At 40.9% G+C, this 17,608-nt stretch overlaps 1 protein-coding gene across 4 annotated transcripts in view; it reads left to right on the top strand.

The window, feature by feature from the left end:
- The first annotated feature begins 3,693 nt into the window (after positions 1-3,693).
- The window catches only part of usp53a (ubiquitin specific peptidase 53a), a 37,263-nt gene continuing 23,348 nt past the window's right edge, over positions 3,694-17,608 (top strand). For all 4 annotated transcript variants that reach the window (XM_078291798.1, XM_071895338.2, XM_078291797.1 and 1 more), the window contains exons 1-5: positions 3,694-4,015; positions 12,643-13,347; positions 15,225-15,317; positions 15,513-15,647; positions 17,201-17,311. In XM_078291798.1, the coding sequence (XP_078147924.1) occupies positions 13,204-13,347; positions 15,225-15,317; positions 15,513-15,647; positions 17,201-17,311 (483 nt within the window). In that variant the 5' untranslated portion in view covers positions 3,694-4,015; positions 12,643-13,203. The remainder of the gene's footprint in view (positions 4,016-12,642; positions 13,348-15,224; positions 15,318-15,512; positions 15,648-17,200; positions 17,312-17,608) is intronic.

Genomic DNA, 17,608 nt, shown 5'->3' with positions numbered 1-17,608 from the left:
CACAACAGTTGAGGTCAGAGCTAGAAGGAGCTGTAGCCTATTTATTCAGCCTACTGTATGTGTATTTACAGCATATGCCTACTGTCCTGTCAGAAAAGGCTTCATGAATTGAAAGGATTCTTGCTTTATTTGCGTTATTAATCAAAATAAATTCTTCAAATTTTAAACCCCTTACTATTTAAAATGCATGTGTGCCTGTCTGGTTTATTTACATTTGTCTTGGTATGAACAGGTCTGCAGTGAAAGCACCAGCTTTAAAAAAGCAGCATGGTTTTGGAGTGCTTCATATAGTGTCCCCCTTTCCTGTTTCGTGTCTCAGCACTACCAATAATAGAGTAAGTATGGATTGAAAAGCCAGACAGCTGTGCTAAAAATAGCCCACAATGCCCTTCAAATGACACACCACATTTGGGGTGAAATGCCATTTAGCTGCCTGGCGACCCAATCAAGATCATCAACGAATCAATCCATCAGTCAAAAACAAGAGCTTAATTCTGCCAACTGCTGCATTGGTCAAGAAACTTGACAAAGAGGTTGTGAAACTTACGGCTGTCTAGTTAGAGAAACAGTAAACCAAAGTAAGTTAAAGCCTGTTTGATGTGTGTAATTAAACCTAATTCAATAAAGTTTATTTTTACCATTATTATTATTATTATTATTGGGGGAATTTGCACAGAGGGCTACGTGGGCAGACAGAGGACGTATACGGTTTGTCATTTGAGCTGTGTTCAGCAAATCTCTTGCTGTTCATTGGGGCTTTCTCAAGGTGAGGAGCCAGGGCAACGGCACCAACTCTCAGCGGGGCGTTTACTGTGTGCACTGTCTCCTTGCAGCGCTGGCAAACTCTTGCTAATTAATCTTAAATTAAAATGCCCTTCACAACAGAATCAAAGTTATATAGGATCGGTAGTTTGCTAGACCGCTAGATTTGTGATCAAGAACAGTTTGGTCTGACATTCAGCAAGGTATATTCCCACATCCTTAGGGAATCCAGTTAGAATACTCACTTCATAAACTTGCAAAGTTACAAATGCAAGCTTGGAGTTGCAAAGTGGCAAAGCCTAGGACAAGCAGACAAATCTGGGGATAACAATGAATAATCCACATCCAGAAACAATAGGAAACCAATGAGCCATTATTCTGCAGAAGTCACTCACAGTGCATGCCGGCCGGGCAATGGCCTGTCAATGCACACACTGCAACGATACGGTCATTTTTGGACATTTGGCTCGGTGTTGGGCAGCAGTGCTGACCGGGCACAAATTGGTAGATTCAGCTGCTGTAATGCAAACTGTCCACCAAGGTCACAAAAAAAGTTTAAATTTGTGAAACTTGCAAAAGGCCTGCTTTTGCTTGAGCTGTCTGATCCATAATGTATATGGAATATAAGATATTCACTGGCAGCACTTCAAAGTGAGGTGGGAGTGTCCAACATGGACAGGGGGAGCTTCAAAACACATTACTTCTCTGTGTGAGCTCGGAGCATCATGCTGATTGCAAAATACTTACTTAATCCTGTCTTATGAGTAAAGAAACAGAATTATTTTTCTTTGAGAGTGATTCGTATCCTGTTATAATAACATCAACCCTCCAAAATGGCTGCTGTTCAAATTAAAGTGTCTGTTTTCTGTTTAAGAAAGTGTTTGTTTTCTGTGTGCTTTCACTTTGCTTACAAGGTTTTCAAAGTATCAACAAAGTATGTAGCAGAATGCACATGCAGTTTCTAGCCAGACTGAAAACCCACTCTATAGGTTTTGAATTGACAATTGGACAGATAGGTCAAACACCTTGGCAGCGAGGCCTTTAAGCTCACATCACTTACAATGATTAACACACTCCCAAACTTGCTCCATATTCTAAGAGGAAGCATTATATGTCCCCCGAGGAAATGCGTGCGGAGGGAAAAGTCATTGTCTCCTCGATGGGCCCTTTCAACTACTTCCTGGGGAAAGCCTGGGCCGCTCTGATACTCCGTAACCCCTCACCACACACTCGATCGCTGCGTCCAGTTTCCTCAGCCACACTCACTGATTGTGCTGATTTCTTTGAAACCCAATGTTTTTCTTCAATACAAAGCGTGTTGGACCTATGGCCTGGGTGAAAATGATTAGCACATAGTTGATTTTACAGCTGATTACGGGTCTTATCTAAAGGAAGATCTACGCTGCGTTTAAGTGGTCGATAGAGGGTGACACAAAGCTGCACAGAATTGAATTTGCTCCAAAGATATTTAGCCCAAATTAAGTTGAGAGCACAAACTAGTTTCTCAAATGCTTCTTAAAAGGCCAATGTGGAATCTGTACAATGACATTCACAGGGCTTCTGAATTTGGGAGTCATGGAGAAACAGATGGCTGACCTTTGCAAATCAGCAAGAGTGCTTGTTATAAATATTGTGCAAATTCCTTTTCCATGGCAATCAAACAAAATAAAGTCACAATACCTGAACATGTGCATTCAGCCATATAAACTGTGTCAAAATTGTGTTCAGTCTTAAAAGTTAAAATGTTATTACCAAGGGAATAGGTGGTTTGAGAAAAAAACTAAAGAGGTCTATATGAATTTGACATTAAAAGCTTATGCTTTTATAGTAATATATCTTGTATACTTTAACACATCTTGAGGAAAGTATACTTACTCCAAATAAAAAATGTGGGCAGCCTGGTGGAAACCTTGGGCGTGACGTGAGAGCTATTACAGTCAGTCGTCCCTTGCCACTGAAAAGGGGAGAAAAGCTTTAATTGTACATCCTTTTCATTGCTTTCTTTATGTAACAGGATCAGGCAGATGGTGTTTGGGTAACAAGAGCCTTACATCACATTCCTCTGCTCTCTGTTCTTTATAATCATCTAGCAGTGTTATAATTGTCACCGCATTGCTGTGGCATAACCAAGTGCACGTAAATATTTAACACCCCTAAAAGCGTGTTTAATTATTTCCTACACAGCCATACTGCAATCCATACATGCACATCTACATTTGAAATTTAGGCTATATATAGGCTACAGCTTAGAATATTAAGCAATTTATTTCTGTATATTTATACTATCTATAAATACATGCATATATTTTATTATACTGCTAAATATAGGCTAATATATTTTGGACACACTTCAACAGGAATGTAGTAAAGAATAAACTCACCTAAACCCAGTTTACTCGCCTTTTTATTCCCAGAATAGAGTTTAGCCATTTTTTATAAGTTGGCATACATTTTTATGTCGTAAATTCACAGTTTACATGATATCAGTTATTCCCTCTGTACAAAATATATTTTGGATGAAATATATTTACATGTACATTTTTTTAAACAATTTTTGTTCATTTTGAAACATATTTCTAAACATATTGATATGCATTTATATTTATATATATATATATATGAAGTTGGCAACTAACACCAAGCACCAAGCAAGTAGGCTACACACAAGTGGGTTGCAAACTCCTGCAACATAAAGCAACATTAACGAGACTGCCAAGGCTGGTGCTCTGCAAATGCAGTGTGTCTGTGTCAGTGTGTGTGTGTGTGTGTACTGTAGCTGTGGCAGTAGTGTACAGTAGCATGGCTCCAAGAGACTGCAGTAAATACAGTGTTGAAGAGGCGGGGTTTGACCTCGCAGCTCTGAAAACATCACTAATCCAGTATTTCAGGTGCCGAAGTCGACCATTGCTCACTACCGCCGCGCATCAGCCAACTGCAACAGAACCGCACGCCTCCAAAAACCGGAATACACCGCAAGTGAATGGGGACGGCTGCTGTGTCCGAAGTGGAATTTCTAAAAGAGGGACGGTTCTGCAAAAGGCGGTGACAGTGAAGTTTCGGCGGCGGACAGCCAACACTTTGTTTTCTGGTTGGTGTTTTAGTTTTCAACGCCTCCTCCTCCCTCAAGTAAATTTGAACCAGCGTCTGCCACGGCTTCTCAGTTCCTCTCCACCGAAACTCAGCCAAAATATCCCAACTCGCGTCTATCCACACTGGAGGATATTATCACACTGGAGTTATTGTCCGCTCCGAGGTGAGTGACTCTTTATTTAAGTTTGATTTGAGTGGTTCTTCAAACTTTTTAAGCCGTATTATTGTCGCAGCAATACGCATGGCGGAAATGTAGCCCTACCTGAAACTCAGGTAAGTCTGAAACCAGGTAGGTAGGCCTGGCGTCAGTAGCATCTCGTCGGTCGTGTAGCTTTTAGCACACTTGTCAGTTTACAAAATTTGTTTTAGGGAAGTTAAAAATGCTGTCAACGATCTGTGTTGTCATTTCAGACTTGGTTTAAAGAGCTGAATTTGCTTTACTGCTGTTATTTCCTTATGAAACGATATGGAGTCGTCCCCTGTCGCGCCGCTGTTTACTGCTCTCTGTAGGTTTTTATTATTAAATATTGAAGGGTGTAACAAAAGGCAGGTCAAAGTGACGCCTCGTGAACGTTATTTTGAATATGATATAGCTTAATGAGAGTGTTGGAAATATTTAAATATTCAGAAACATGCTTTTTTAGCTTAGTTTGCTCATGTGAGAAGATATATTAGCCTTCTTTCATAATTTATGGTTTTGTGACACCTTGAGAGAAATCAGCACGTCTCGCGCTCTCTGCCAAGTCTCATTCAGGTTTGGTGTGGACAGAGTTTTGGTGATACTGGGCAGTTTTTGTACACTCGTTTCATACGTGGAGAAAACATTCAGGAGTCAGCAGAACTAATTCAAATAGACTACATGATATCCCATGCAAATTATGACCCGTTTTCTCCCATTACAATTTATTCACGTGATGAGATCCTTGTACAGCAGGCTCACCTCACTCTCATGAGCATTTTGATGATGGAGCAGTGAGATCATCAGCTGTTAGAAACCTGCCTTGTAGATATCCTACCATGCATACTCATGCTTGAGCTGTGGAATATTTTCTTCAGGCCCCAAAAAGTAAATATGGAAACATGCTGAAGAACCAGTTTTGACAGTAAGCCTTCCATGTCACCTCTGTGCTTGCAGGCATGGGAGAATACCTGCTGCAAGGGTTTTACTTTTTATGTTTTTGACGGCACATGCACAGAAACAAACAAGTCTCCATTTACTAAGCATTCTGTTGGCTAATGTGCTAAGCCTTCATCAGCTATTGATGAGGGTTTGCCCGCTTTGCCAGATTATGGCAGCTATGCAAGCCCTGCTTACACAAAGTCTACGCCAGAGTGTGTTTAAAAACACCTGACCCAGTGGTTTTGCCACACTACGTTTAGTTTTTGGAGCTGAATTTATATATTCAGTAAAGAAGGGAAATGCCAGCATCATCACACTGACATTTATTGGCAAGCTGCAAGCCGGGAGACATTTGGGAAGTAGTCTGAAGAGTGGAAAAGAGGATGTTATATTTCAATCAAAGTCTTTTCAGTATGGGGTCCAGGAACATGTGCTTTTGTTCTGCCTTTTCCTCTGTCGGACAGAGCAGGGAATAGTGGGTGACTCAGCGCGGTGTGGGTGACCTGTTCAGTTTCACAGGGTTGAACGTGGTGGTGTCCGCGTGCTGGAAAGCAGCAAGCCTCTGTGCAGGAAGCCCACACAGGAAACGGCCGCTGCATTGTTGCCCAGAGGCTTAAACCGTGTCTGCAGTCTGTAGGGAATTTTACAAGTTTCACTGTTATTTTAAGGGCTTTAGCGTACAGGGTCACGTTTCATTACTCTCTCTGTTATAAGTAGTGGACGCTTTTGCTCAGGCTTGTGTATGTTTTCAGACTTTTTGTGTCTAGGCCCGCTGCCAAGTCTTACTAAGTAAAATCTAGAGACTGACACAAAAATCAGCAGCACACGAAAATCATAGAAAATCAGAATTTGCTGTTGGTATTGGAGAATACCAACAGCAAAGAGCTAGAAAGTATTTCATAGGGGAGAATCTGTTTACTTCGCGTCAGATGCTTAGTTCACCACTTAGGTAGGTGTGCAAAAATCACAGATGTAGAAGTAGAGAAGTCTGGGTGGTAAACAGTCAGTTGTCACCTATAAATAAGTCCCAAGGAGTTGTGAATTCATTCATACATCTACCATGTGAGTCAGACCGTTGAGACGTCTGCATGGCTGCACCAAAGCTTGGAAGCATTTTTATCCATTCCCAAGGCTAAATCCAGAGTAGGAAAAACTCAGTATTTGTCCACTTCTTCACTGTCATCATAGATGTTCCAGGAACTGACTTTAAATACGCTGGTGGACAGCTGAACACTGAAGTGGAATTCAGGGGAGTGCATCTGGCAAGGGAAGTCGTACAATATCTGAAACTACAATTTATAACCCTGTTCCGTTGCTTGGTATTTGTTTTTTTCTTACTCCATTCATTAGGATATACAATTTATGCCCCTATTTCCCAAGTTGTTAGCATAATCGGGTCCAGTTAATTGCCAACTGTAGCAAATGGTTCCCAAAACATCTGTGAATAAAATTGTTGCTCAAAGAATTTATTCCACATTGAGGTCTGCAACTTTAAACACTGGCCTACCCTAGCAACACACTAATTTAATTTTGACCCAATGCCACCCAATTATGCTGTCAAGTTTTCTCAAAAATAGTTGCTTTGTGCAGACTTAGTGTGGGTGTCATTTTTTCACTTTAGTGCATAACACAAGTTACTTCTCAGTGTTTTTTGTCCTTAGGTAAAATGTTTTTTGTTTTTTTTCAAAGAAAGTTATTGTAATGGTTAAAATACAGAAAAAATAAACCAAAAATAAAAGGGATCACAGACTACTTTGCCCCCCATGGGAGGAGGTTTTGCTGTTGAACGTTATCCCCAGTAAGGAAAGCCATCCATCAACATTGAGACAGAGTTGAGGAGTAACAGGAAGGGACACTCTCAGCTGTCATGCAGGTGTGTAATGCACCAGCTTGACGGGATGATGTATTGATCTGCATGGGAGAAAAAGCATAGTGCACCATGGTTCAACTGCTAGAATCTCAGAAGTTGTGGAGAGGCTGAACGCTGGGCCATGCTGTGTGGCAAGTTCTGGTTTTTCAAGGGAAAGTTGGATCAGGGATTACTTTAAAGGCAATGCATGGCCCACGGACAATTGTATAAGCATTTTGGATGTGATCAAAAGGAGGGGAATGTAGAGAGAATTGTAGAGATTGGCGCAACTGGGGAAAAAGTTGCTGGATGCCTCTAAAATATTAATTTGGTTTAGGAGCAGGCAGTCATGTACAAATGAAGTGTGTGAAGAATATTGAAAGGTTTTGTTTTTCATGTAACTATAACGTATCAGGAAATGTCAACACTCTAATTACCCTATATACTATATCAGTACTGTGTACTGAGTACTGTGTTTGTTGTAATGGGTATTAGAGATTGGACCTGTACACTCAATTGCTCCAACAAATACCTCTTATTATACTTCAGTGCTTCTTCCCTCTGTGTGCTATTCTCACAAGGTGTTTGTGTTTATTCTTGTTACGGACGTTGAATTAGTGTGGTTCAGTTCACCACAGATCAATCCATCAGAGGCTGTTGGCATTACCATATAAAATAGATCAATTAAATCATTCTTAATGAGGCTATCCATCAACACATCACTAATAGATAAATTATAGCACCAGACTCCCCACGCCTTGACACCAGAGATGTCCAGGTCTAACTGACTCCCTCAGCCTGTCAAAGCTGCTGATGCACAACAGACTCTTTGGCTGATTGCTCCAAGGTGCTAGCCTTAGCATTTTCCCCTACGACAAGAAAAAATGAGTCAATCCTGGACTTCGCTCAACGCGACTGAGCAAGTCTTTGTTTACAGAGGAAGACTGTGGGCTTCCTGTACAATGCCACTTCCGAAATCCTGAAAAGTGAAACGACTTCTGGAGCCCTTTTGTTTGGTTTCCGTTCAGATCTATATTATATCTTTGGCAGGTTCCCAGAGTTGCAGTGAGAGTGATGTTTGTTTTATTTTGTACCTGTAAGTAATTCCCCACAGTAACAGGTGTTGATGACACAATTCTATGGGAGCTTCCTTTTGTAATAGTAAGGATAGAAATGACTGAAAGGTTGTTTCGCAAGCATGTGTCATGCGTCAAGAGTGTCATGAAACACTCCTAGCACTGTTCAGTGTAAAGTCCTTTTATGGAGATGAAGTGTTTTTTGTGTGCCGTATATGACGAGTTGGTGGAGTTTTGTCTGTTTGATGCAGTTTGTTGTTCAAGGCTGAAGACACAGAGGCTGGTGTTTCAGAAAGAAAAGAGCATTTCAACATCAGCTAGCCTTGAAATGAGCTTATTTGTGTCGCCCATTTATATTAAGCCAGAGGGGTTTTATGAGAAAATTTCTTTAATATGATCAAACTCATAAGGAACAATGCAGCCTGAAGAAAATGATGTCATTCATCCCCGAACACTTGAAACAGAAGGGTGTGGACAGTCATCTTGGCTTACGTTAGGCCATGACATAACCCGGCCTGTTTACAAAATTGTGGCCAATCAGCACAGTCATTTTCTCCACCTAGATGTTTCTTAAACCAGGAAGCAGATATTTCATATGACTACTCTCATTATACACCCATTAAATTGAAATTCATTTTTTGGTTCTAGATCTTTGAATAATACAAGAGCATATTAACAGCAATAAGCATGTTCCTGTCCTTAGTCACCTGTGCAGACGGTGTGCATCATTCTTTCCAACTTATCGCCATTGCAACTCCACGCACACACACACACACACACACCCACACACACACACACACAAAGCAGGTTAGCTCTGTCTCACTTTATCCTCTGTGGATTGTTATTCAGTCAGTCCATGTCTGAATGTGTGCGTGTCCTGTACTGAATTTCTCAGTCCCTTTGGTATGTTGTTGTCTGACAAGGGGTGTCATATTTCATATTTCATCTATACAGTAACCCAGTGTAAAATGCTTATTTTCTTTCTGAAAAGAATTACAAGGTAAGGAGCATAAAAAGCTAAACAAATGGCTATCTCTTCAGCGATGGCCTCACCACATCATAAAAGAAAATGAAATGGTGGTAGTAGTGGCAGTAACGTTAATTATTGCTAAGTATGATGTGCCAAAGGAGTTAATGAGAAACCTGGGAGGGCATTGTTTGAATGGAACTTGGTGTTATTGTCTTATGTTGAAAAAAGATTATCTTTGCCCTTCAGAAATGGAGCATAATCTTTTAAATCATGTCATCCAATTGTAGTCAGCAAGTGCCAAGTTAGCTCAGACTAAGAGATAGTTTAACCTAAGTGAGGCTGGCAGTTTTTCAGATAGACTTCCATAATGCAATAGAATTTCTGCTACTAGAAAGGCAGAGCCATCTTTACTCTTGCTGTTGTCAGCAGCGGCTCAATCCAAAACATGCATCGGCTTCACTCTCCATGCCATCGTATTTGATGTTAAATTATTTGGACATGGGGATGTGGCGTATTTTCTATGCTTGCCGGGACGTCGGCATGGAAGAGATGCTGCTCAGTCATGTTAGAGGTTTGTATGATATCTTTAAATGGCACTACATGCCGTTCCATAATAAGGGGCTGAATGCAAGACTGATTTGTAATGTGGATCACCATTTGATTTGACCTGGAGTGATGGAGATGTCTGAAGTAATGTGAAATATGACACAGTGGCATTAAGAATAATGGAAATTTATTGAGGCCCTTCACCGGTAATCAGTTTCTCTCCTCATCCAGGGCGTATTGGACAATGTGAGTGATATCTTTTTTTTTTTTTCCATTTGTTGGCATGCTTACACAATGGATGGATGGAACTTGTACAGGGGTCGGCATTGCCATTTGCCCGCTGGCCCGGAGGCATATTTCCAGACCTAGATTAGTAGATTAACATTCTAAGTAGCCTGCTTGGGCCAGTAGATTTCAAAGTCCTAAACAGACAAAACACATAGTTTTCTCGCAGTAATATAATGGTGTGTGGTCGATAAATATTCTATGAATTTGCCTGGGTAACGTTAGGCCACTGCGGTCTACCAAGACTGACATTTCTTGTAATACACTGTGGAAGTGATGACATCATTTTCAAAAACAGAGTGTGCATTTGGAGACATTCGGTTAAATTAGCTTGCCAATGTCATTGACGGTTATTGCAAGTTTTAATCATTCATAGGAACATTTATGTTTCAAAATATACCATACCATAGAAAGTGAAGCCTTTCTTAAAAAGTGCATAGATGCCATTGAAACCAGCACTGGGTCTCACTGTCTCCAAATTGGTTCGATGCTATGGTCGTTACTATGTGATGACATTTCACAAACGTTCCTTATAACAGATGTGCGTGCACCGGTAGTTCAACGTTAACGTTCCCAGTGGGCCAGTGGTTATAATGGTTGGGCCAGCGATACCTGAATGTCAGCCCTGTTGTGCCTGGAGATGGCTTATGATCCACTATACACAATAGCAACACGCCTGTTGGGTCAAATGATGTCATTCATAAAGGTGAGCTGTACAGGAGTGTATAGTTTTCCACTTGCCCCTCTAGCACTGAAACTAATCCGGAAGACAACAGCTCTTAAGCAACATTGGGCTTAAGTGATTGCCTTGGAATGTTGTTGCCATGGAGTCCAGTTGCAAAGTACAGAGGCAGAAACATTAGCAAGTTCTTGTTTAGTAGAATTGTTTTAGGAGAATTGGGGAAAGATGTAAATACTAAACTTCTGGTTCCACCATTAACCTGCTGTGCTTTAGCTATATGGCTGCAAGTCAAGATCAGCTGAGAATTCCTGAAATACCAGGATGGAAATGCTGTCCAACTGGTTTTGGCTGAAACTTTGGAGGGTTCTGGAGACTGCCACAAAAGGGAAGTTTCATTGTTTGTGCAAACTAGGGCAGTATTTCATGCCTTTACTCTGAATAGCAGAAGATTTTAAGTTCACTCACTGAGGTTATTTTTTTAGGTGTCGTGGTGCTAAAAGAGGATGAATCACCATGTGCCACACAAGAAACTATTGCTCACTGTCTGTTCTTGGCACTTCTTTTGTACTGGAAGTCTTTCCGCTATGCTATGCATTCAGTTCTCCATAAAGTCATAGCAGAACCTTATTATAATTTAGAACGTCATAAAAGAAAATCATATAAAGCTCAGATTAAACATGTTTAGAACTGACACACTGTGACTATATGTCCCTTTTGAGGTATTTGCTAACCTAATAACCCTGACACAGGTTTGACTGAATCAGTACAATCATACTCATCCATCAAACTGAACCAGTGCACAACCTGCCAAGCCACATGGTGCAGACAAACAGCCTGTCAAAAGTATTGTTTGTTTAAACAACTCTACTTTCATAGTTGTACTCTGCATTTTTGTTGTTGTTGCTTGGGTTGCAAGTAGGAATCATAAATTGAACTACACCTTCAGTGGATTGTTATAATGTGCTCTGCTGCTCTTGTCATGTTTTTCAAAAAATAGGTCAGGCCAGCCTTCTTTTGTAGTCTGTTGCTTAGTTGCTAAAAGAATGAATATGCCAGGCAAACTGACAAAATGGGGGAAAAAAAGAAACTTAAAGCAATGTTTCACTCAACCATCAATATCGGTTTGGGCTCTGATCTGGAGTTATGACTCAACACTTTTATTTTGAAAACCTAGTCAAGGTGAAGTCAATACTAGTTTTAACACATGAAAACATGGCAGTGTAAACCCAGGCTATGTTGTTTCATGCTAGGGCCAAAATTTTCCTAAAGTAAAGTGTTGACAGCAGATCATCTTTAGGGCAGCTAATGTTGGAGGTTGACTCCTAAGCTCCTATAGAGATGTGATTATAATAATAATATAATAATGTGACTGCTAAAAAGTGAAGATTTCTACCAGAGGTGAGATACAGTATAACAAGCTATTGAAACCTTAATAGAATCAAGCTGCAGGCATCACATTTACACTCCTTCACACCAGTGTCCATTGGCCTCCTGGATATAGTGTGGCCCATTCATAGAGTAGTGATGACTGTTGTTGTTTTTGGTTGTTGATGGGGTTGGTATTTTTATGCATGTGTTTTGATTTGCTGTGTCTTCATGTTATGTGTTTTTATGTACCAGCTTGTTGCACCTCAAATTGTCCTCTGGGACAAATATAGTTGAACTTGAACTCACATTTATACTATAGAGTCAATGGTACCACAATGTTGTGTGGTCCCAATCTCTTTTTTAACCTATATGCCTAATGTGCAGTTCAAAATGAATGAGTAGGAGTTCAATGAGACTCAACATGCAAAATCGGCTCTAGTGTGGATAGTTTCTGTCCAACATTATTCTTAATTTTTTTTTTTCATTTAAACGTCATAATCTATTATGTATACTTGTGTATACTTTTGTTTTGCAAATTGGAATCAGAGTGGCAGTTTGCAGCTTCCGATGTTGATGTTGACAGACCTTCAGTGCAAAGGGTGTTCGTAAAAGTTAATGTTTAAGCTTTGTTGACATGTCTAGAAAGCTTCCAGTTTGACATCTAACCTGGAACTGGGCATGGGAAGGCTGATTTTCTCAGACTAGAGTTGTGCTCTATTAATAAAGAACCACTCACCGTTTTGTTCAGCTACATAAAAGTTGAATAATGAATGAGGCAATTAAACATACTAGAAATACAGTAACTGATAATAGGCTCCATAATGTCTTCCATAAAATTTATAATAAAAATTTTGCAATTGTCTTAAAATCGTATTCTCTCTTTCTCTTGAACAGTTCGCCCGCATTTGATATCCAATGCTAAGAGATGCCTGGATAGATCTTCCCTATGGATGAACCTCCGAGAGGACCGGCTGATTCGACTGTCCTCAATAGCATCAGGACCATGTGGCGATCCACTGGGGACACGCAGGGTCCACAGTCCCTCCAGAGCCTCATCTGAAGCCTTGTGGAGAACCATCAAGACCAGAGGATGACTGAGGCGCATCCCTCCATGGTCAAAACACTTCTCATCAGAAATACCAGACCAGTGGACATCAAAGGATTTCCCAAACTGAGACTTTCATTGTAATTTTTCTTTTTTTTTGTGTTGAGCGTGCATTGTTTCATCTGAGAGACTTCTAAGTAGCAGACCAGGTAGAAACACCTTCCTCTCGTGCTGCAGAAATGGAGTAGAGGCCCATGTGTAGCAGAACAGTTGCTGCAGCTTGCGGAATAACGTAGCCTCAGACTGTTGGGGAGTTCCTCCTTCACGGGGCCGAGGGATCCTACCCCCCAACATCAACCTGCCCCGTAGTCTGACTCTCCCACCCGTCAAAAGGCAGACCCCGCTATCCAATGGCATGGGTCAAGTTCTTCAGGAAGCCGGGGGGCAATCTTGCCAAATCGTACCAGCCGGGGAGCATGCTGTCTCTAGCCCCCACCAAAGGCCTGCTGAACGAGCCGGGCCAAAACAGCTGCTTCCTCAACAGCGCTGTGCAGGTGGGTCCCATCGCATTGTGAGCACGGTTGATTGTAGCTGTATCTAATTCAGCTTTACTTCTTAGGAGTATTGAGCTATCCACAAGGTCCCTCTTGATATAATGAACAATTGTTCAAAAACATGCCAAATGTGAGATGGAATTCAGGAAGCTACTGAGGAGGAGGAGCTAAGAGGATGTGCTTGTATTGTTTTAAGAGTTAAGGCTTTACTCTGTTCCATTTTTGGTTTTGGAATCCTTGACCTTAAACAAATCTGTTAATGGAAAAGTGTAGAGGTTTATTGGACTATCAATCAGAATGTATTGTAGTTTGAAATTTATTTGTCCATTTTATAAATATTACTTATACTAACATAAGTGATTTTCAGGGTTAAACTTGGATTCATTTCCTAACTCTTTGTGCCTATACTATAGGAGTATTCATCCTTATTAGAGTGAACTTGACTAAACAGGAACAGCTTACTAGTCCTGCAAAGCAAGTCAATAATTATCTCTTTGTAAGCTGCAAAATCCCTTGGTTTTACACAAGTGTAATAATGGAAAGCTTTGAAAGCTATCATTTCACTTCTCAATAGCATTCCTCCAGGTTGCGGAACTGGTCAGCATTACAGCTCTTCCATGCATCATGTAATGGGCATGTGTGTTGAAGCATAGTTCCTTTTGCTTGTGCCTATATTACACAGTGGATTTACATTCGCTGACAACACGCAAATACAGAATGAAGATTCTATTTATAACATCGTTTATACACAAGAATATACAATAAAATACATTATAACATTGCAGCTGACCAGACCTCTGAGAAAGAAACAAAGATTTCTTTAAGTTAAAGTAATGCCACCGTCCCAGGGTGAAGTATCTACTAAGCAGAGTTATTAGAAGCAGTGATTTTATCCCCGCCTGTGTGCTTCATTCTTCATGTTTGTTGCTTTGTCTATAGGGGCTGTACACCATGTTCCACCCTCTTAAAAACATGACCATCATTTATTTAAAATGTCCAAAGCTTAGTCACTCTCTAAGTTTGTCAGAGCTTCTCAGCAATTTACTAATTTACTGGAAGGTTGTTTTTGTCTAGTGGGATAGTGGCAGGCGAGTCTGTTGACTGTTGCAGTCAGCCCACAGTGAGGTCATTCTCAGGAACTGTGACTCAGATGGTGAGACAGCCGATGAGCTGGTCAAAGATGATCATTACCTTAGGCTTTGTTTCTGCGCAAAGGAAGTCGTCCCTCTCACCCTCTGCTCCACATGACCTCAGAGACTCTGTCCTCCTAGTGCCTTGTCATTCAGAACCATACACAACTAAAGGAGCCAAAGGATATGAAGAAAAAAGTGACACCTGCTCTTACAAAATTATTAATGATTAAAAGAGTAGCAGGTAACTTAAGTTGGTTGGCTTAGAGATCATGAACCTTTGATGATCCCTAATGGTTTCATGTTTTTGATGCTTGTGACTATGTTTGCTTCATTTTTTCAGTAAGTCTTTAAAGTCAAAACGAAACTGCATTTTGAGAGTATCTTGCTTTCTTAATGTGATGTATTTCCTGTTGAAACAGGATGTTGGGGTGGGACATGACCTCATTCATCATTCAAAAGTGTAAACCAATGGGATTTCAGTTTTCAGAGAAAGGCAGTTTTATTTGATGGGAGGGACGGGATTTTTCAAAAATATGTGTTGGTTTTATTGGTTGGAATTTTTATGTACCTCTATAAAGCCACCACTAAAGATTTTCAGTTTTCCAGGACGTAAACGTAATGATAGTTTGAATGAGCAAAAAAGTCAGTGTGACTAAGTAAGAAGTGCTGCATTGGTAAGGTCAGAGCAGGGGATTATAAGAGTCTTAATGTCCTCATGCGTCTTCTCTTCAATCCCTTGTCCAGGTGCTATGGCACCTTGACATCTTCAGGCGAAGCTTGAGGCAGCTACCTGGACACTTCTGTCTTGGAGAGTCATGCATCTTTTGTGCACTGAAGGTAAGGAACATTCAGCAGCATAGTTACCGGGAACTAATGTTGTTGACTTGTTGCTGTTTGTCACTATTGATTTGATATGGCGACTGGTTGGGTTCCAGACTCTGGATATTGAGTAGTGAAGGTGCCACAGATTTTTTTATAATAACAAATGAAATGTCCGATAGTTCATCTGCAACTTCTTGTTCTCCTCTGCAGGGCATTTTCTCCCAGTTTCAGCACAGTCGGGAGCGCGCCTTGCCCTCTGACAACCTGCGTCACGCCTTGGCAGAGACCTTTAAGGACGAGCAGCGCTTCCAGCTGGGCTTCATGGATGATGCCGCAGAGTGCTTCGTAAGTTCCTGTGGTAACCAGGCAGTCCTGGGGGAGAGAGGGAGGGAGGGAGACCAGCGGATGGAAAGGAATGTGTGTGTTTGTGTGTAGCGCTGCCACACAGTTAGGGTAACGCACTGTAACAAACTGTTTGGCGAGGTCACTGAAAGAGCTTCTGTCCCTCCCTTCCCCTCCCATCAACCCCTGCCACACTGCCTCTAAATATCATCATGACAGGTTATATAAGCGCCGGAGTTGCGTTTGAACCCCTCTGCTTTGTGCTACCATATTATGTAGCATCACTTTTTTTGCTTTTTAAAGTCAATATCATGGGTTCACCGTCATTTTTACAAATATCTCTTGCAATTTTTGTGGTCTGTTTGGCAAAATGGAGCACCGTTTGGCCAGAACTTTTTTTTTTTCCTAACTGCAATTAAATTATTTTTCTTTCTGCTCCAGTTCTATTTTGACTCCGACCATCAAATAGAAAACAGATAGTGCAGCCTTTATTGCTGCACTTCACTTTTCATTTATGATACCTTTTGTCCATCAGGCTTAATGATTTTATTTAGTTCTCACCCTGTTTATAGCTTGTGTTTGATTTCTTAATTTAATATAATTGCTATAAACTCACACAGCACAGATGGATACTCGTTTTATTCTGTTGTTCATTCACGCAGGATGTCTCATTACACAGCAATGTATAAACAGCGGAGAGAATCAAATCTGTCTAAACCAGGAGTTGTTGAGACTCTGTGTGAACACTGGGTTAAACAAGCATAAACATTAACTCCCAACTCTTAGGTTCCTGCACTCTTCTGTAACGGAGAAATTACTCCAAAGCAACCAGGCAATATCACATCTGCTGCCCTTTGAAGTCAGATGCATGCAGGCAAAACAGCTTTGGTGTTTTGTTTCTTGCTTTGCGTACAAAGTTACAAAGTCCCCTCATACAGACACACTCTTTGAAGTAACCTTTTTCTAACCCCTTTCCAACTTCCAACAACTGAAGTGTACATGCCAAAATTTATGTCTTTTATAGGGAATCTTGATGCTTAATCCCACACAGATCTTTGCCCTTGAGCACTGGCCATGTAATGCATTGGCAGCAGTATGCCATGGGAGAATTTATGGGAAGAATTAGCCAGTGTCAGATTAAGTGGCTGTGAAGTTACGCCTGTAACCTTTGCAGGTCTACATGCAGCCTTAATATTTTATAAACTCACAAGGACTCCATAGCAACAGCAAGGGAGCTAAAATGGAGTGCCACTTGCTATTTTAATGTGTTCCTTCGGCTGGCAAGTTTACGACATGAAGCTTGAACTCTGAATGAGTCTGTAATGTTGTGTGCCACTGTACTGCATTTTTGCTTCTGGAAATATTGTAGTTAAAGAAAAATGTATGGCGTGGTACTTGTTATAAGTGCTTAAAATGATTTTCTTTATGAAGTGGGAATAAGAATATCCACTGCTGCTTGTATAGTGATTTGAACAAGCAGAGGCTTCCCTACAGCGGAGTAGGAAACATTCCCAATATTTCCACCTGTACCTTATAGACCTCTTACTGTATCACAGGAGAACATTCTGGAGAGGATCCACCTGCACATTGTGCCTGAGGAGACAGACGCCTGCACTTCAAAGTCTTGCATCACGCACCAGAAGTTTGCCATGTCACTGTACGAGCAGGTGAGTAGGGGGTTCGGATTTATTAATCAGCATATTAATTTACCTTGATGAATGATTGTCTCCTGCTGCTGCACCAATCTATGGAAGAGGCGGTGACTTATTAATTCACGCTGATGAACTGTTTTGTGCCACTGCATCAGTCTGTGGAAGGGATGTTGATTATAATTCTATGTTGTCTTCCATGTTTTTTTCATATTGCTGCTGATGATATTGTTCATACACAATGTTTGCTCCGCCTTACAGTGTGTTGACAAATTGAGCACACGCTATCCAAGCCAATGTGAAGATTCAGCAGCA

The sequence above is a fragment of the Centroberyx gerrardi genome, chromosome 23 (genome assembly GCF_048128805.1).
Source record: "Centroberyx gerrardi isolate f3 chromosome 23, fCenGer3.hap1.cur.20231027, whole genome shotgun sequence".
Classification (NCBI taxonomy): Eukaryota; Metazoa; Chordata; class Actinopteri; order Beryciformes; family Berycidae; genus Centroberyx; species Centroberyx gerrardi.
This window is presented reverse-complemented; position numbering and strand designations above follow the sequence as displayed.